Here is a 17,557-nt window from a genome sequence, read left to right as displayed (position 1 = left end):
AGACAACCATTTTAGTCCTTTTTCCCCGTTGGCCACTAAATGAACATCAACCAAAATATTGCGAATTACGTGTATTTTCTGGCCCGCATTTTGATGGGGTGTGTGCGGTGATGACGAGGCGGCTTGATGGCGCTTTTGTTCTTTACTGTTAATTACATTTTGTGTTTGGTTAGATTTAAAATAGCATTCAGAAAATGAAGGGAATATGCTTTAGAGAGAGAAAGAGAGAAGGTTTCGGACGCGATTTGTTTGAATTGAGGTTAAGTCATTATGAATCCAAAAATTATTGAATTAACTTTTGGTTTTTGGTTATTTTTCGGAGTAATCTCTTCTTAACTGGAAGGCTTAAAAATTTGAATATTTATAACATTGAATGCACCCTCAAGGCTATCAGAGAGAGAAGGATAATAGAGAATATAATCAAAATTGGAAGGAGAAAAAAAAAAGAAAATAATTTTCGAAATTAGAAAATTGGAATAAGATTGTATAAGCCAGATTTTGTGGTTTAGGTTTTTTGATTAAAGTTTCATTTAGGACTTTGCTCATCAGCAGCAACACTTTTATCAACAAATGGAACTTTAATTTGGTATGAGTTAAATTATAGTGGAAAGAATACTACGAAATATTAATCAAGACCGTTGTATAGGTATTGTTCAATGGTTGTTTATTTTTTGTTTAATAGAGGTGAAACCATTCAAACAGGTTAACACACCTCTTTTATTTTGTTTTTTTAATCAACATTTATTTTTTTTTATGTAATGAACTGATTAAAAAAAAATTCGGAGAACTGGAAAATAAAGTTCAATTAATATCGAACAAGACTAACTTGTAGAATATTTTTTTTTTTTTTGCTGTTTTTAATTTAAATTAAACGATTGTGAGCTTCATTTAAATTTTAAATGAAAGCTAATTGGCTTGCAAAAAAAAAATACTTTTAAACGAAAGGGACCGTAATTGCGGAGTTTTTCCTTTTTTTTTGGTGAAAACTTTTGTTAATTAATGAAAACCATTTTTTATTTATAAAAAAAAAAAACAACTTTCTCTATAGAATGGGCTTAGTCTGTTTTTATGTACTTGATTTTGTGGTTAGACAAAACAAACATTGAACATTTGACGAGCCAGTAGGCACCTATCTTAATTAGTTTATTTTTTTTTTTTTTTAAGATTATGAAACAGACCAAGGCATTTTTTTTATACTAAATTTTACTTGGAATTTTTGGCATTATTATTATTATTTAGAAGTTATTGAACTTAAAATTTTAATATGTAACCCAAAATTATGCAACTTTTGTTTAAATGCTGCTTTGTTACCAAAACTATATGTGAACATTCTAAAGTCGATTTATTACATTTTTTATTGGTGCAAGGGCAAAAGTGTTCGAGCAAAAAATTGTCACGTTGACATTTTGAACATTTTTATGTCAAAGAATTGTCACTCATTAGTTACTGCTTTCGAAGATCAAGAATAAACCTGGATAACCTAAAGAAAGTTAATAATACAACAGGGTTGTCTAACAGATTTTTTGACGAAATCGTCTAAAACGGACAACATTCGTGGCATTTTTTTACGATAAACTAGTCCTTCTGTTTATGCACTGAGGGAAAAAATGCAACGTAAAATGTAAAATGTTCAACGTTGATTTAATGTTAAAAAACTTAACATGAAACTTCTTCAAAATAAAATTAAAACAATGTAAGTTTTTTTTTTTATTTTTGTTGGACTTCAGCTTTTGTTGCATTTTATCATTCTAATTTTCAACTGTGAGATAGCACGTTGGTAAAGCATTCGCCTAGTAACCCAAGAGTTGTAGATTCGATCATAGCCGTATTTAGGGGAGGGGTTATGGGGTTTAACCCACCCCCCCTAAAATTTGAAAATCCAAAAGATTCATTTCTGGGATAGACGAATACAAGTAATGAACGAAGGAATAGTCAAAATTTTAATTTTTGACAAAATGGCGGCTTCCCAAAGATAAAAATCGTTTTTTTCACGAAAATTTACAATTTAAAGTGGCCTAAGAAATCGATTTTTTGTTAAAGCCTTATTCCTTCGTTCATTACCTTGTAAAAGTATCTAAGAAAATTGTGTAAAAATTTCAAGCTCCAGCCGTTTCGGGGAAATTTTGCTCACCGACTTTGAAAACACAGTTTCGAGAAAAACGCGTTTAAAAATTTTTTGAACCATGTAAACTGAGTTAAAAGGATAAAAACGTATTTTCTCGGAAACTAACTGCTGTATCAATGTGGAATTCGCGGACAACATTATTGTATATGTAGTACATATATAGCCAAAATTTCAGCTCGATTGGATAACTCTAAATGGTGCCGACACTCGCTCAAAGTATCAAAAATCTCTGTTTTTTCACTGTTTTTCGAAGAAAATTAGCTCTAGCTCCCAGACAGATCGAGTTATTTTCACTTTTTATATATTAAATTAAAGGTAGTGTTGTAACACATAATTCAGATGCTAAATTTGTTTAGTTTTACTAAAAAAGAAAAATATTGACATCAATTTAAATTTTCAGTACATACCTCAAAAAGAGCTGAAGTGCAAACTCGATTTAAAATTAAACTTTTTTTTAACTGTTTTATTCTGCGGATTGGGATAGAATGGATGTTTCTCTATCTCTGGGCCCTCGGGTATCAAAAGTATGAGGTATAGTCGTGGGGTGAAAGAGCTATTAACAATGAAACTTTCTATGTTATTGGACCAATGTAAGGCATCTGATAGAAATGCTTCTGGCATAATTATAGATACAATAGAAGCACTAGGGCAAAATCCAATTGACTTTGTAGTTTCAAAATCAGACTTACATTCAACAAGAAAAAACGTTTGCTTGGTTTAATGCCCCAAGAGCTTATCTGGCTCCTAAACAAGATCTTGATCTTTTGCGTAATCGCATTGAATACCGCAAGATAGACAAATATATTTCAGAGAAGGCTTTTGCTAAATTCTCAAACCATTTATGGTATTTGAGTTCAGAGCTGGCAGGTCTGGCGTTCTTTGACCTAACTTTACGAGATGGCGAAAAATTAGAAACGGCCAACATAATTTTGAAAACCAGTGAAACGGAAACCAACAGAATAGTAAATCCAAAGCTACAGACACATGAAGATGAACAATTTGTCACAGCAGGGTTAAAAAATATTGTGAACAAAGAAACATTGATCTTTTTCAGCCGATTGAAAATAGACACAAGTTTTCTCAAAGAACCTCCTAATCCTTGGCCGGAAACCCGCATTTTAAAGAAGGCTTTAAAAAAGTGCAACCACTTAAAGTCGTAAATGACATGACAGAAAGAGGAGTCAAATTAATAACCGATTTTAATAACCTTTGAACTAAAGATGAGGAACAAAAACAATATGTACTTCAAGTAGTCAGTGAGTGCCGAAAATTGTATCCTGATGCTTCCAAAACTACTTTGTAAATCTCTTGATTAATTTTTTTTAGTATTTACTTCATTAATTATGTATAAGAAATGTAACACGATGTTATTTTTTTTGTTTTTTAGGACGTGTGTGAATTGCGTAAAATAGTTAACATAGTGTAAAATTTTTGACACTATTGAGGTGAATACAAAAATTTTCAGCTTTTAAAAATTTATTGGGCTCTGGGACCTAGTTAAATTTGAGTTAAATTTTTTTTGCAGATGGTTTTGTTTTGTTTTTTTTTTATTAAAAAGGAGTTTCATAGCAGAAAAGAAGCAGAGAAAAATATTAAACAATAAGCCATACAGCTGAAATTTTTTTGTTCACCTCAATAGTGTCAAAAATTTTACACGGTGTTAACTATTTAACGCAATTCACACACAGCCTTAGAATTCTGTTAAATGTTTCGTTTTTTTTAAATAAAACAGTTTAAAAAAAAGTTTAATTTTAAATTGAGTTTGCACTTCAGCTCTTTTTGAGGTAAGTACTGAAAATTTAAATTGATGACAAAATGTTTCTTTTTAAGTAAAACTAAACAAATTAAGCATCTGAATTATGTGTAGCAACACTACCTTTAATTTAATATATAAAAAGTGAAAATAACCCGATCTGTTTGGGAGCTAGAGCTAATTTTCTTCGACAGTGAAAAAACAAAGATTTTTGATACTTTGAGCGAGTGTCGGCACCATTTAGAGTTATCCAATCGAGCTGAAATTTTGGCTATCTAAAAATCTGCAAAGGCGGGACATTTTATGGGGTTCCCCCGACCAAAATTTCGAAAATCGATTTTTTGCGGTCACTCTAATATGTACATTCAAAATTATGCAAAAAAAAATTACTTGATTTTTTTCGAAATTACAACTAGGTATAACCCCTTAAAGTCTCTACCAATTTTGTATCGTTAAAGAAGCTGTCGATGAAGTTTTTATAAGAAAAAACAAAAATTACAACGCTTGGTAAGGGATTTTTCAAAAAATTAGTTTTTAACTCTTTATCTATTGTATAAACGAAAATAAATGTATTCATTTATTCAGAGAGTGTAGTACCTACCTATGTAAAACATTTCGTTATATTTTTAGCTTTTTATTTAAAATTGTTTCAAATTAGAAAATTAAATAATTTAAGTTTATGGATTATTTAAAATTTTTAGTTTTAAGTATTCCTGATTTAATTTAGAACTTAATTGATATAATAGATTCCATTTTTCAATGTTTGTATATATATAAAATTGTACGAAATAATTTTCAAACAACTAACAATTAATCACTCTTTATACCGACTAGAGATGCCGAAGAATATTCGGGCATTTTATATTCGGTACACTTTTAAATTCTTCTAAGGTAAGCAGAGCTATTTTAAACTTTTAACTACGAATTTTTCTACTAAAAAATACTTAAAGAGGATATTGTCAATTTTTCGCTTCGACACAGTTCTTATGACCATTTGCTTTAGCGGAACTAAGAATCGACTGCAGTTACATAAAGTTGATACAAAGTATTGTGATTCCTAAAAAAGATTTTGTTCGGTCTGAGGCCATTTTTTGACGAAATGTCAGGAAATTTGGAAAATGGCGCAAAGAATAAGCCTTAAAATAGAATTTTAATTTTCAAAACAGTATAGAAGCTAGAAATTTGCCAAATTTCATGTCAAAAAGGTGTTAGATCTTAGATTTAGGATTCATAAATTCATATTCTTTAAAAAAAAATCTTCATAATTTTAAAAATAAAGTCCGAAAAATGCCAAGTTAGTAAAAAACACTTTAAGACCTGTTATTACGCTAGTTGTTCATTGATTTTTTAAATAAGCACAATTCTGGAATTCTGGGACCTTTTTTATTTATGTTTCATAAGAAAATTGAATATATTGGGATTATATACGCTTGTCAACTAGATATGATCTTAAGTAAATATTAGAAAACACGATATAATGAAAATTTTCAATGTTCAATAAAACTGAGAATTTATTTTTCGGTTAATGTTAATGTTCTTTATTCAAATCCAAAGTCGAAAAAAATCTATGTGGTCACGTTTTTTGAGACATAGGTAGTTCAAAAATAATTTGTATCTACGAAACGTTGAGTCATAGATTTTTTTCGACTTTGAATTTGAATTTAAAATTTGTTTTTTATTTAGCTGACAATTTTTCGGTAGTAGGGTCCTTTAAATATTTGCTTCAACTTAGATTCGATGTAAAGTGTCCTTTAAGAAAGGACTTGAATACTTCGACTTTTGTTGTGATATTGTTGCTTTTCTATTGTTGTTATCGGTCTAGTGTTATCTTGGACCACTTTTGTTTCTACAATGCGTATGCAATTGATTGCTCCCAGGAAGTCAATATAAATGTATCAATTTCCGAGTTGATTGGTAATATTGAACAGGTGTATTTGCTTATATCTGAAAGTAAATAAAGAAAATTAAGCTTTGATAAAAAGAAGTTAAATGTTGATGCGGTAAATATGGCCCACTGGGTGTTGAATATGGTCCAAAGTTCTTCAAGGAAGTTAAAAGTCAAAATATAAAAATTTTGCCTAATGAATATCTTACCAACATATGAGAGGCCATTTCAGACACAGCGAAATTAACGAGGCCAAAATGTCCCTAAATTTTCTTCTTGCCAACCCTTTGTTGGATCGTGCTTTATATATGCTTATAGGTTTTACTTTTGGAACAACTATGTGGTAGGCCATACAACCCAAGTCGGTCATATTTTCCACACTTACTCTACCTTAACCAACAATGTCTTTATTGTTGCAAAGCAATGTGAAGATGAAAACTTAACACTTCCAGCTCATTTGAATTTACCTCTCTAAGCACCTTTTTAACCAACTAAGGAAATAAAATACACCCCATAAATCTCATTGTAATAAATTAAAAACAATCTCCAAAAATAAACCCGCTGTAAACCATAAATATCCGAAAATCCTTTTGATCATAAATTTCATTCTCTTAATTAGACTTGAAAACATATAACCACATTTCTGTTGAGCCCCTCTCTTTAGCCGGATAATAAAACATAATCCTTGAAGAAATCACTTTGTTCTTCATTGTCTTGTTACCCTTTTTATTAGCAAAAAACTGGTGAACAAAAAAAAAGTGAGGAAGAAACTCCAAAGCACATGTGTGTATTCAATTTTAGATCGCATTAAATCCACCTCTGGGGTAAGAAATATTTCAAGATTTTGTAAAGTCTTTAAGAGCATTAACTTGACATCGGATTATACGGTCTTTTCATTTTTTTTTTTTTTCATTTTGATCAAGAAGTTTACACAAACACCTTTACACTTTTTGGGTAAATGTTAGCCTCGTGTTTGGTGGTTTTGGCGGTTGAAAACGGTTGTCGGATGGTGACAACACCAAACACAAACACATCTGCTATACATAACAGCTACAATACCGCCGTTCCGGTCGGATATGTTAGGAAGGTACTTTAAAAACTAAATGGATTTCTTACACCTTCTTAGACAATTCATGTGTTTCCGTAGGTATTCTAAGAGTGCCATGGCGGGTTAATCCCTTGATCCCACACCAGTTTGTATGTATTTTGTTTTGGGGGATTTTTGAACTTTTCTTAGATGATATATAACTGTAATCGTACATAAAATAACACATCTGTGTATGTTAAGGGCTTTTCAAGTGAAAAATTGGCGGGATTCTTTTGTCTTTTAGAATTTTTCTTTTGACTTAAGGGGTGTTGACAAAAAAAAATTTAATATTTGAAAAAGGTGTGACAAGAATAAAATATCAAAGGTGGAATTTTGAAAACTTGAAAGGCCTTCGGCTTTTGAGAGTTTTGAGAGTTGAGAATTTCATTTCCTCAAAGGGTGTAAGTCGGAAAAAATGATTGACAAAACATGACGTTTAGTATTCATTTACTTTGTTTTAAGTTTAAAACCATTCAAAAAGTACTCTTATCAGTTATCTATGTTTTAAGGAAAAATGAAGAATTAAAACTAAAAAAATAATGAATTCAAATAAAAATAATGTTTGTTAAAACTAGACAGCAAACTATGTTTTTAATAAGTTTTCATAAAAATTGTTGTTTTTTTTTTTTTAGATTGTCGTAGAGAATTTGTATGATTTGAGCAAATTCGCATAATATGTAATGTAGTAGGAATCACACTCATTGCAATATTCTGAGATTTTGGTGTTTTCGGAATATGCTTAAAAATGAAACATATTTTTAAAGCTTCCTAATAGGTACATAAAACAATTTGCAAAAATGTTGCCTTTAACGATTTCTAACGTTAAATTATTTAAACATTTTTAATAGGTAACACTGACAAAAAAGTGAAAAAAAGAGTCAACAAATCGCTGGCTGAGAATTATAAGGGTGTATTTCATACAAAATACAAAAAATGAGTTTTATAAAAAAAAAATAAAATAAAAAAAAAAATTAGAAAAAAATTAATGGTAAAAAAGACATACAACTTTCATGATTTCACATCAATGTATTAATATAATAAGGTTCTATGTTATTCAAATTGCAACATAGAACCGTTTTACTGATTTTTTTCAAACAAAAAAATACATTGATACATAGAACTCTTTTATGCAAATTTTTCAAAATGACATCTTATGGAAATGATATTTTTTTAACTAAAGTAAAAATAAAAGATCTTTTGATGTTTCGCTGGTATTGAACAACAGGGGTGGAGTCGGCTAACTTGATAGTCAATAGTTGACAGTCAAAAACGACGATTTTCCTCCATAATTCGTCGTTTTTGACTATAACTATCAAGTTAGCGGATTTCACTCCAGGGCATTTGCTAAACAGTAAAGAATTTTTGTATTTCGTTTTGTACTCTTTAAACCAAAATATGTACTATCAAACCTTAACTTTTGCAATAATTCATTCGGATTACCTAACCTAGATATTCTTACATTATCATTAAATTAGACTAATGTTTTTTGTGTGCCAAGAATTGGAAGTGATTTTTTGAAAACTTTTTTTTTTTTTCATAATCGAGGTTGGGAATTTCATAGTTTGTATTAATAAACCTAAAGTTAAAGAAACACTTAGATTCCTTAACTTAAAACAAAAGAAGTCAAAACTCAAAAAGTACCTAAGAAGTACCTTCGGACAAACCTAAAGCCGATGGCAAGATATACTAGGATAAAGCAACTGCTAACGAGATTCAGCTTTCACCTTAGTACCCAAAAAACAAAAATATTAAACAAAAAATTAACTAATTTTTAGTTGTATTAGTTGAAAAAAAATTGGAAAAAATTGAGTAATTTTTTTTTCAAAGGTCAGGATTTTACTCTACTAACCGAAGAACTCTTCGTTATTCATCTTTATAATTATATTAGTTTATTTCTATGATTAATGTATATACATGTATGTATATACAAATTATACATGGAGACAAATAAAGCACTTCGAATCAAGACGATACTCCTCTAAAATCCAATCCTCTTAAATTAATAAGATTTCTAATAAATATAAGTAACATTTTTTTTAACTTTTTTTAAATCAAAGTGATAGAAAGTGTAGATACCTGCTAAGATTGAAATTATTTTTCATTAATTTTAATTGCATTATTATTAAAATTAAAATATTAAACAAACTTAAAATTTTTTTTTTTGCATATATTTTGCACTGTAGAAGATGATTAAGACGACTGTCTTTTTGGTAAAAAAAAACATGCAAAAATCCGATTGATTTAATACAAATTCTAATTGTTTTTAGCATGTCTTTTTTCTGTATACCTAATTCAACAAAAGCAGGAATTGTGATTTGTGGTATTTTTTTCTGCTATTTAAAATAGAATTTGACTGTTTTGTGCAAAACTTGAGTAAAATTAAATTAAATCAAAGCCTATTTCAAAAATCCATTTCTTACATGTAAGCTCTTTATAACTACAAGGATCTATGTTGAACGTAGAACCTTTTTCAAATTTGTTTACAAACTTTTTCATAAAAAGGTTCTATGTCATTTTTCAAAAATGCTCATAGAATCTTTTTTTGTGATGAAATTAATGTTTTTTTAGGGTCCTTTATAACATTACATCAATACTTTACTGCTATGTAACTATTTTATCCAAAAACCAGCCTTAAAAAACTTTGAGATCGATTTTCTCAAAACTAAGGTGAGTTGACATACAACCCTATAATTCTCAGCCAGCGAAATAGTAAAAGCAAATTAAATATTACGTATACGCCACAGTGACCCAACTTTACATAAAAATCATATGAAAACAGAAACAACTATCAATTAAATTATTAACATCTCCGTAGCTACGAGTAGTACAAATCTTTAAAACATTATTCCACACAGAAATACGTACGGAATTTTGAAAATATTTTACTTGGCACGTATTTTAAGTCGGTTTCTTACTAAAAAAAAGCAACCTTGATTGAGTGAAATATTCAAATGCACTTATGTAGATTCTATGTAGTTACATTTTACAATTATTCGAAGGTGTTTCGGAAAAAGGTAGAATTGCAGTGGATTTTGTGAAATCAAAATTCATTCGTTTCAAGACAGTTTTCACCATGTAACCTTCGTAAACCATGTCTGCATGACATCTACAGAATAAGCTAGAATTTTTCGAACCCAATCACCATTCATCAAAAAAAGCAAGACAATCGATCTTCTTTTTTTCAATTACCTTAAAGCTTAAATTATTTCATCTTTTATATTACGCGTCATGACGCTTCAATAAAAATTTGTATCTGCTCTAGATCAAAAGAAAAATCGTGTTGAAAAATAGAACTTTTTTTACCGTTATCTCAAAATTCTGAATACAAAATTAATTGAAATTTCGCGCAATATAGAAAAAAATAAAAAACAATTAAAAACGGTCAAAAAACTTGGGCTTAAAAATATTTGTTTTTTCCAGTTAAACGTTCAAAAATCGTTTTTAAATTTTTTGTGCATGCATGCTCACGGTTATAGACTACATGTCCTATAAGTTTGAGATTTCTTGAACGCTACGAAAAATTAATAAAAATAAAAACTTACCCAAAAAGGGAGTTGTTTTACAAAAAATTCGTATTTTGAAACGCAGATACTTAAAAAAAAATCCGTATCAGACCCCTAATTTGTTTATATTATTTAACGAATGACGTTTTTCAAATTGTCAAAAAAAAATGTCTCCTACCTATAAAATCACTACTCTGTCAAAGGTTTACCTCTTGTTGTAATTTTAAAAAACCATTTATAAATTGGTTTTGAATTTTTTTAGAATTTTTTCAATACCATTTTCAGCCTTAAAATAAATTTACCTATCGATTTAAAAAAAATTCAACTTTTTGCAACGTCGCGTTTAGAAAATAGCCACATTTTTCAATTTTGTTTTACCCCTATTTACCCTACTAAATGACAGAATTTTCAAAAATCATTCATGTGTATTCGACTTTAGGTTATTATCTATCAAATAAGAGTTTTGTATCTCTAATAGTTTATTTTTAATTTATAATTGAAATTTTAGCCTAAAAATTTCAAGTGGAAATTTTTGGTGTTTTGCAGGACTTTTTACCAAAAAAATAAGTTTTTGAATTTTTTTTCATTTGAATAGATTTACTAATGTTTTACTTTCGACTATATTCTAAATGATAACTTAATAAAAGTGGAAAACATACAAAGAGTTACAAAAACATAAAAAAAAATATATTGAAATGTAACCTACACATTCCCATTGGAAAAAGTAGTAATTTGAACCCTCAAAAAAACTTAAAAATCTTCCAATGAATAACCAAAAGTCACCCACACAAAAAAAAAACCTTTTTTGTCTTTATATTGAATTTTATAAATTGGCTCATTGATTTATTTCCTTCCTTTTTTTTGTAAGTTTGGTATCCCTTTCACACAAAATAAAAACACAAAAATGTCATTTGTCTTTGTAATCAGTAAACACTTTCATCCGCAAATCAATGCGTTCAATCGAATTAGTTCTATTTGAATAATTTTTTAAACCATTTTAACCCTTATAATTGAATTGAATATAAATTTTCTTAACCACAATTTTTTGTGTTTTTCTTTTTCATTTTGCAGCAGCCGACAACCAAAACAATCAAAAAAAATTCCCAGACAAATTTAAGGACCATCACCTAACAACAAAGGAAATCTTCAAAAAAAAAAAAAAGGTTTTCAACCCCGAAAACCCTCTCCCTGATAAAAAAAATATATTCAAACAAAGAAAAAAAATCACCTTCTTTGTATTGATTTTTAAATAAGAAAAAGTAACTGAAAAAAAAAGAAATAAAACCACAACAAAAGCTAAATAACGCTCATTACAAGTAATAACAAGACATCTCTTAGGCTGGTTGTACTGAACATTTATTGAAGGTGAACAAAATACAAAAAAGAAAAACGAACTGAAAATTATTATGATAAATGGATTTAAGATTAAATCAAAAGCTTACAAGCACAAAACCACCAATCTACGTCATCATCCCTCAAGACATCAAAACGTCCTCATAATTGTGTCAACCCCACGCCACACCATCAGCCTCAAACCAGCAACAACAACCCGAAGACATCATTTTAATGATCTTTCATAAATGGATACAAAAGAACAGCCATACAAATACAACATAATCGCATTCACCATTAGACACTCAGATACTCAAATACATCATCAGCCACCTCCGCCGCCGCCGCAGAAATCGCTGCGGGAAAGTAGGCAGCAAAACAACATTAGTCAAAGTAGTGAAAGTATCATCTCCATTATTTTCCTAGCAGCCACAACGACGACGGCGACAACAACAACGGCGACAATTACGACGACGACGATAACGACGACGTTAGCGAGTGGAATTGGCATTATAGAGGCCGCAAGCGACGACATAATCATTCCTATTAAATCACCTACACCCACAGCCATCATATCACCAACCCCACCGCCGCCCCCATCGCCACCTCTAAGACGACAAAGATTTCCTCCATCATCAGTTGAAGAAAATTACTTCTGCTGCTGAACGGAAAGCGGAATCTATAAATCACACTGCAGGCGAGCACCACACATCACGGAAACTCATAAAAACACAACCAATCCCACCCATCGACCAGCCATGGGGTCGTAAGCGAACGGTCTAAGTGCACAAAGGCATTATACCGTACCGCACCACCCTAACCTTGAGATATTCCATCGAACAAAAAAAAACATAACCCAACTCACTCTTCTCTCTCTGAATGGATTCGTTTAGAATCAGCGAGGACGAGTTCGCCAATGCCGCCGCCGCAGAGACGCATCATTACAACATATCCACGCCCTCGCTGGCATTTCTACTGCAACCCATCACGACTGCAGTGGACGAGGGCAGGCAGTTACTCGACGAGGAGGAACTATCACCGCTCCTGGTCTACCCTGCGTCACATAATGCGAACTTCACCACCCTTATCACGTCCATCACGAACAGCAGTCCTCCAGACTCGACAAGTACGGGCAGTGTCACCAGTGTGGTATCAAGTTCCCTCGAACCGTTGCTCGATGGACCGGCGATTTTCGGCGAATTCGATGGCGAAGTCGAACTGCCTCCACTCAAGACCATCATTGTTAGTCTCATTCTGCTCGTCGTGATTTTGGGCACGGTTGTTGGTAACGTCCTCGTCTGCATCGCCGTATGCATGGTGCGGAAACTGCGACGACCGTGCAATTACCTTCTAGTATCCTTAGCTCTCTCCGACCTGTGTGTCGCCGTTCTAGTCATGCCCACCGCTCTGCTGTATGAAGTTTTGCAAAAATGGAATTATGGCCCGCTTTTTTGTGACATTTGGGTGTCGTTTGACGTGCTCTGTTGTACGGCGTCAATCCTAAACCTGTGCGCCATCTCAGTGGACCGGTATTTGGCCATCACGAAGCCCCTCGAATATGGCGTTAAGAGAACGCCTCGACGGATGATGCTGTGTGTGGCGCTAGTGTGGTTAGCAGCAGCTTGTATATCCCTGCCGCCATTGCTGATACTTGGCAACGAACATATCGGTGAGAATGGCGAACCTATTTGCCGGGTGTGTCAGAATTTTGCCTATCAGATATACGCCACAGTGGGGTCGTTTTATTTGCCCCTGTCCGTGATGCTTTTTGTCTACTATCAAATATTCCGTGCAGCTCGGAGAATCGTCCGGGAAGAGAAACGTGCTCAAACGCATCTTCAAAACGCTCTTAATGGCGCCGCCCAAACTCAACGGCCCGACTTTGACGGACACGTCGGCCCACGGCACAGTGGAAACTCACTTAGTACGTCAACTTGTGGCGGCGGAACCTTAGTTAGCGGCAGTAGTAATCTGCTAGGCTCACCGCATCAGAAGAAATTACGGTTTCAATTAGCCAAAGAGAAGAAAGCCTCAACTACGTTAGGGATCATTATGTCAGCCTTTACCATTTGCTGGCTGCCATTTTTTATACTCGCACTCATACGACCGTTTGTCGAGAGTGAAACCATACACATACCGGAGGCTCTCTCATCGTTGTTCCTATGGCTGGGTTATGCCAATTCATTGTTAAATCCGATAATTTATGCCACGTTGAATAGGGATTTTCGTAAACCGTTCCAGGAGATTTTGTACTTCCGGTGTTCGTCGTTGAATACAATGATGCGTGAGAATTATTATCAAGATCAATATGGCGAAGCACCATCGCAAAGGGTTGTACTGGGTAATGAGGGCCATGGAGCACGGGAGAGCTTCCTCTGAAAGTCGATGTAGGACTTATTTTCTTAGGACTGAATGTAAGTGAGAGGGGAAATTGGGCGGGAAAACTAAATTATTTTTTATTATTTATAAGATAAAAATATATGTATAATATTTCGGATATATCTGATATATTTATAAAGATACAAAAAAAAAAACAAAGGCGTGCTAACAAATCATTGTAAATAAAAAAATAATCAAAGCAAATACATACACAAAATCCGATAAATGTTACCTAAAAAAAAAATTTAGACAATTTTCTTTGTAAAACCATTTCAAAATGATATATATATATATAAAATATTGTAATAACTCATCAATGTTAGTGTATTTTAAACGATGTATAGGTAGTTTTAAGAGTTTTAAAACTCAATAATGAACGAGATCAGTGTGTTTGTGTAAAAAAATAAAATGTGAAATAGAATTTTTGTTAATTTTTAATTTTTTTCATCAACCTAATAAATGGTTTCGAAATACCTTCAACTACAACTAAAAATCTATTAATATTGTTTAATCTAAAATAACTAAAATGAAATTGAAATAATGAGAATGATATTGCAAGAAATACAGGTTAAAGTGGAATTAACGATATTTATACTAGTTTATTTAAATCTGAAGAAATTTACAGTTAATTCAATTAAAATACAAGAAGTTACTATTTTGGACAAATTTTCCAGATATCACTTAAAAAAAACTTACAACAAGGTTCTGAAATTAGCAGAATGGACAGACAAGTAAACCAGCTTCAGATTCAACCAACAAGTTCGAAAAATTAATTAAAATCAAAAATTTTTATTACTTTGTCAATTTTATTTCCGTAAATAAATTGGAATTGAAATTTATTAAAAAAGAAAAATGCATGATTTCATCGCACCTGGAATACTAAAGTTTTTTGTTTACAAAATTAATTCAAGAATATGTTTTTTTAATGAACAAACAATTTTTAGAAAAAAAAAAATTTTTAATTAAAATTTACTTCGTTTATTCATTAAAAAAAGTCAGTGGTCTGTTTGCATAAAGAGCTTCAGCCTTAACAGCAGTGTCGATTTTCTTCAAACTTGGTAGTTACTTGCATGTAGCAGTATTTTTAGAAAATTATTGCATTATTTTCTCAAAAAAATGAAGTGCATATTTTTAGACAAGAATAATCTTTTGGCAAAAAAAAAAGATTTTTTTTGAAATTGTTACGTTACCTGCCAAAGAACCGATTTTTTTTTTATTCTGAGTTTCTCCCATACGACTTGCTTATTTAACGAAACTTTTAATAATTTATAGCATTTATAATTGAATTAAAACAAAAATTTAAACTGAATTTTCATAAATTTTGGTTTTAGATTTGAATTAGTAATTATTAAAAATGGCATACCAACTTAATTTTAATTTTTTCAAATTTTTTTTATGAAAAAAATAAATAAAATGCACGACTATAGCCCATAAGCATAAAAATAGTAAATACATGTAGAAGAGAATTATAAAGTATAATGTGGATAGAAAAAATTCATGCTTAACAATATTACTCTTATGGTAAAAGTTGTTCTTATGAAAAGGGTCAGAGTCGTTTAAAAAAAATAATTTTTTATATAAAAACATTTTCCACCATTAAAAAAAAAGTTGGTTTGTCATTTTTAAGAAAATAATAATCAACATTTACAACATTTAAAAACGAAATTTCCAAAAATGCATTACCCTATTTTCAAAAAATTGATTTTTCAAAAAAAAAAAAAAAAAAACTAGAGTATCTTAATTTTTCAAAATCCACAAATAATTTTTACTTGCTCTATGGGGCAAGTATGGGTTTCGTGTAGAAAAAAAAAATCGAGGTTTTAATCAAAACCAACATTACGATGATGGAGAAGATCAAAAAAGTGGTTTTCGTCATGCCGTCCGTCGGTCTGTGCGTGTGTGCGTCTGTGCGTCCATCTGTACATCGAGCTAGGGCCTAAACGGGTGGATGGATTTGCTTGAAACTTGGTACAGATGATTTTTACGTAATTCCCTAGTTCCGTTTTTTTTATTTTTTTAATATCTCCAATTTAACACATATCTCCCATATAACGTTTTCGAGGTATTTCAAATTTCTCGAAAACGGCTCTAACGATTTCGTTTAAATTTGGTGTGCGCAGTACTCTTATTGAGATTCCAATAAAACTGCGTTTTTAGTTTTTCTCAAAAAATGCCAAGAGCGGAAATATGGCGTTGCCGTTTTTCAAAAATTGACATGTTTTTTAAGTCCATATATTTCATCAAAGCATAAGTCAATTTTTCAAAATTTACAGACATCATAGGTATTGAAGTGTAAAATGTAAAAAAAAATTTAAAAAAAAAGTTTTTCAAAAAATTTTTAAAATATTGAATTTTTTTAACTTTCGATTTTTTTTTTGTTTTTATTTTTTTTTTTCTTCACAAAATCTTAAATTTCCAATAGATATTTAAGATAAAGATGCTTTGAACTACAAGAGCCAGTACGTGCGACCCAGTCGTGCATTTTATTTTTGTAAATTTTGTAAAATTTTTAAATAACAATTATTTTAACGCGTATCATTAAAATCGACTAATGTCTACAAAACATTGCTCAGTCTGGTGCAATCATGTGTTTTTTTTTTTTTTGACGCAATTTGATTCTTTAGGAATCATTCACAATTGCGGTGACGTTGCGTCAATCTACTAATAAATGTACCAGTTTAGCGGACTTCCAGGTTCCCAAAACACCGCAGCGTCACCGCAATTGGTTCCTGTGGAATCAATTGGCTGTGAAATAGGTTACTATGTGAAAAAGGTTACTATGTATATATGTGTTAAACCGATAGGAAAAAAACGCCCAGTGTGCTTCACATTTGAAAAACCTTTGATTTAATGGCAGGAAAATATCAGTTTTCATTATATAAATTAAATAAAAATATCGGGAGGAAAAATTGATGTGTGATTTACTTTAATGCGTGCTGATTCAAAACTGTTTACAAATTTATTCTATCATATCTAGCTTTTGAGCTTATCTCATCTCTTTTTTCTCTATATGAAATTTTTTTTGATATTCTGTTATAATGTTTAACCAAAAACGTATTATTTTCCGTTATGTTTCTTTTTTTAGTCCAAATCGGAAGTCACAATTTGGAATTTGCTTCAAAAACCCATTAGATAACTTTTATGTAATTCAGCATCAATAATACCCAAAAACTTCGTTTTGACCTGTTTATATCCAAATATTTCAAAAAACGTGACGTGCCAGCGAAATTATGACTTTGGATTTGAAATTAGCACACAAAAATCCTGATCGCTATGCAAGTGGCCGTTATGCAAATTATAATTGCCTAAGGATAAAATTATGTTTACTTTCCCGATCAAGATAAGTTTTTCTGTTCAAATTCTGTGGAATGCATTTATCTAAATATTCTATAGAATTCCTGTTAGGTATTTCCATCACCCAACAATACCCCATTAGAAGGAACTTTGGTCTAAATAAAATGTTTCATCGAGACATCACATTTGGGGTCATTCT

General features: G+C 31.1%; 1 protein-coding gene across 3 annotated transcripts in view; it reads left to right on the top strand.

Moving 5' to 3' along the window:
* LOC129915524 (5-hydroxytryptamine receptor 1) overlaps nt 1–14,241 on the top strand; it is a 68,543-nt gene extending 54,302 nt beyond the window's left edge. For 2 of the 3 annotated variants that reach the window (XM_055995104.1, XM_055995103.1), the window contains exon 3: nt 11,425–14,241. In XM_055995104.1, coding sequence (XP_055851079.1) covers nt 12,565–14,064 — 1,500 coding nt within the window. In that variant the 5' untranslated portion in view covers nt 11,425–12,564 and the 3' untranslated portion in view covers nt 14,065–14,241. The remainder of the gene's footprint in view (nt 1–11,424) is intronic. The other variant, XM_055995105.1, reaches the window with a different exon arrangement.
* Nucleotides 14,242–17,557: the final 3,316 nt, after the last annotated feature.

Source organism: Episyrphus balteatus, chromosome 3, assembly GCF_945859705.1.
Source record: "Episyrphus balteatus chromosome 3, idEpiBalt1.1, whole genome shotgun sequence".
Taxonomy (NCBI): Eukaryota; Metazoa; Arthropoda; class Insecta; order Diptera; family Syrphidae; genus Episyrphus; species Episyrphus balteatus.
This window is presented reverse-complemented; position numbering and strand designations above follow the sequence as displayed.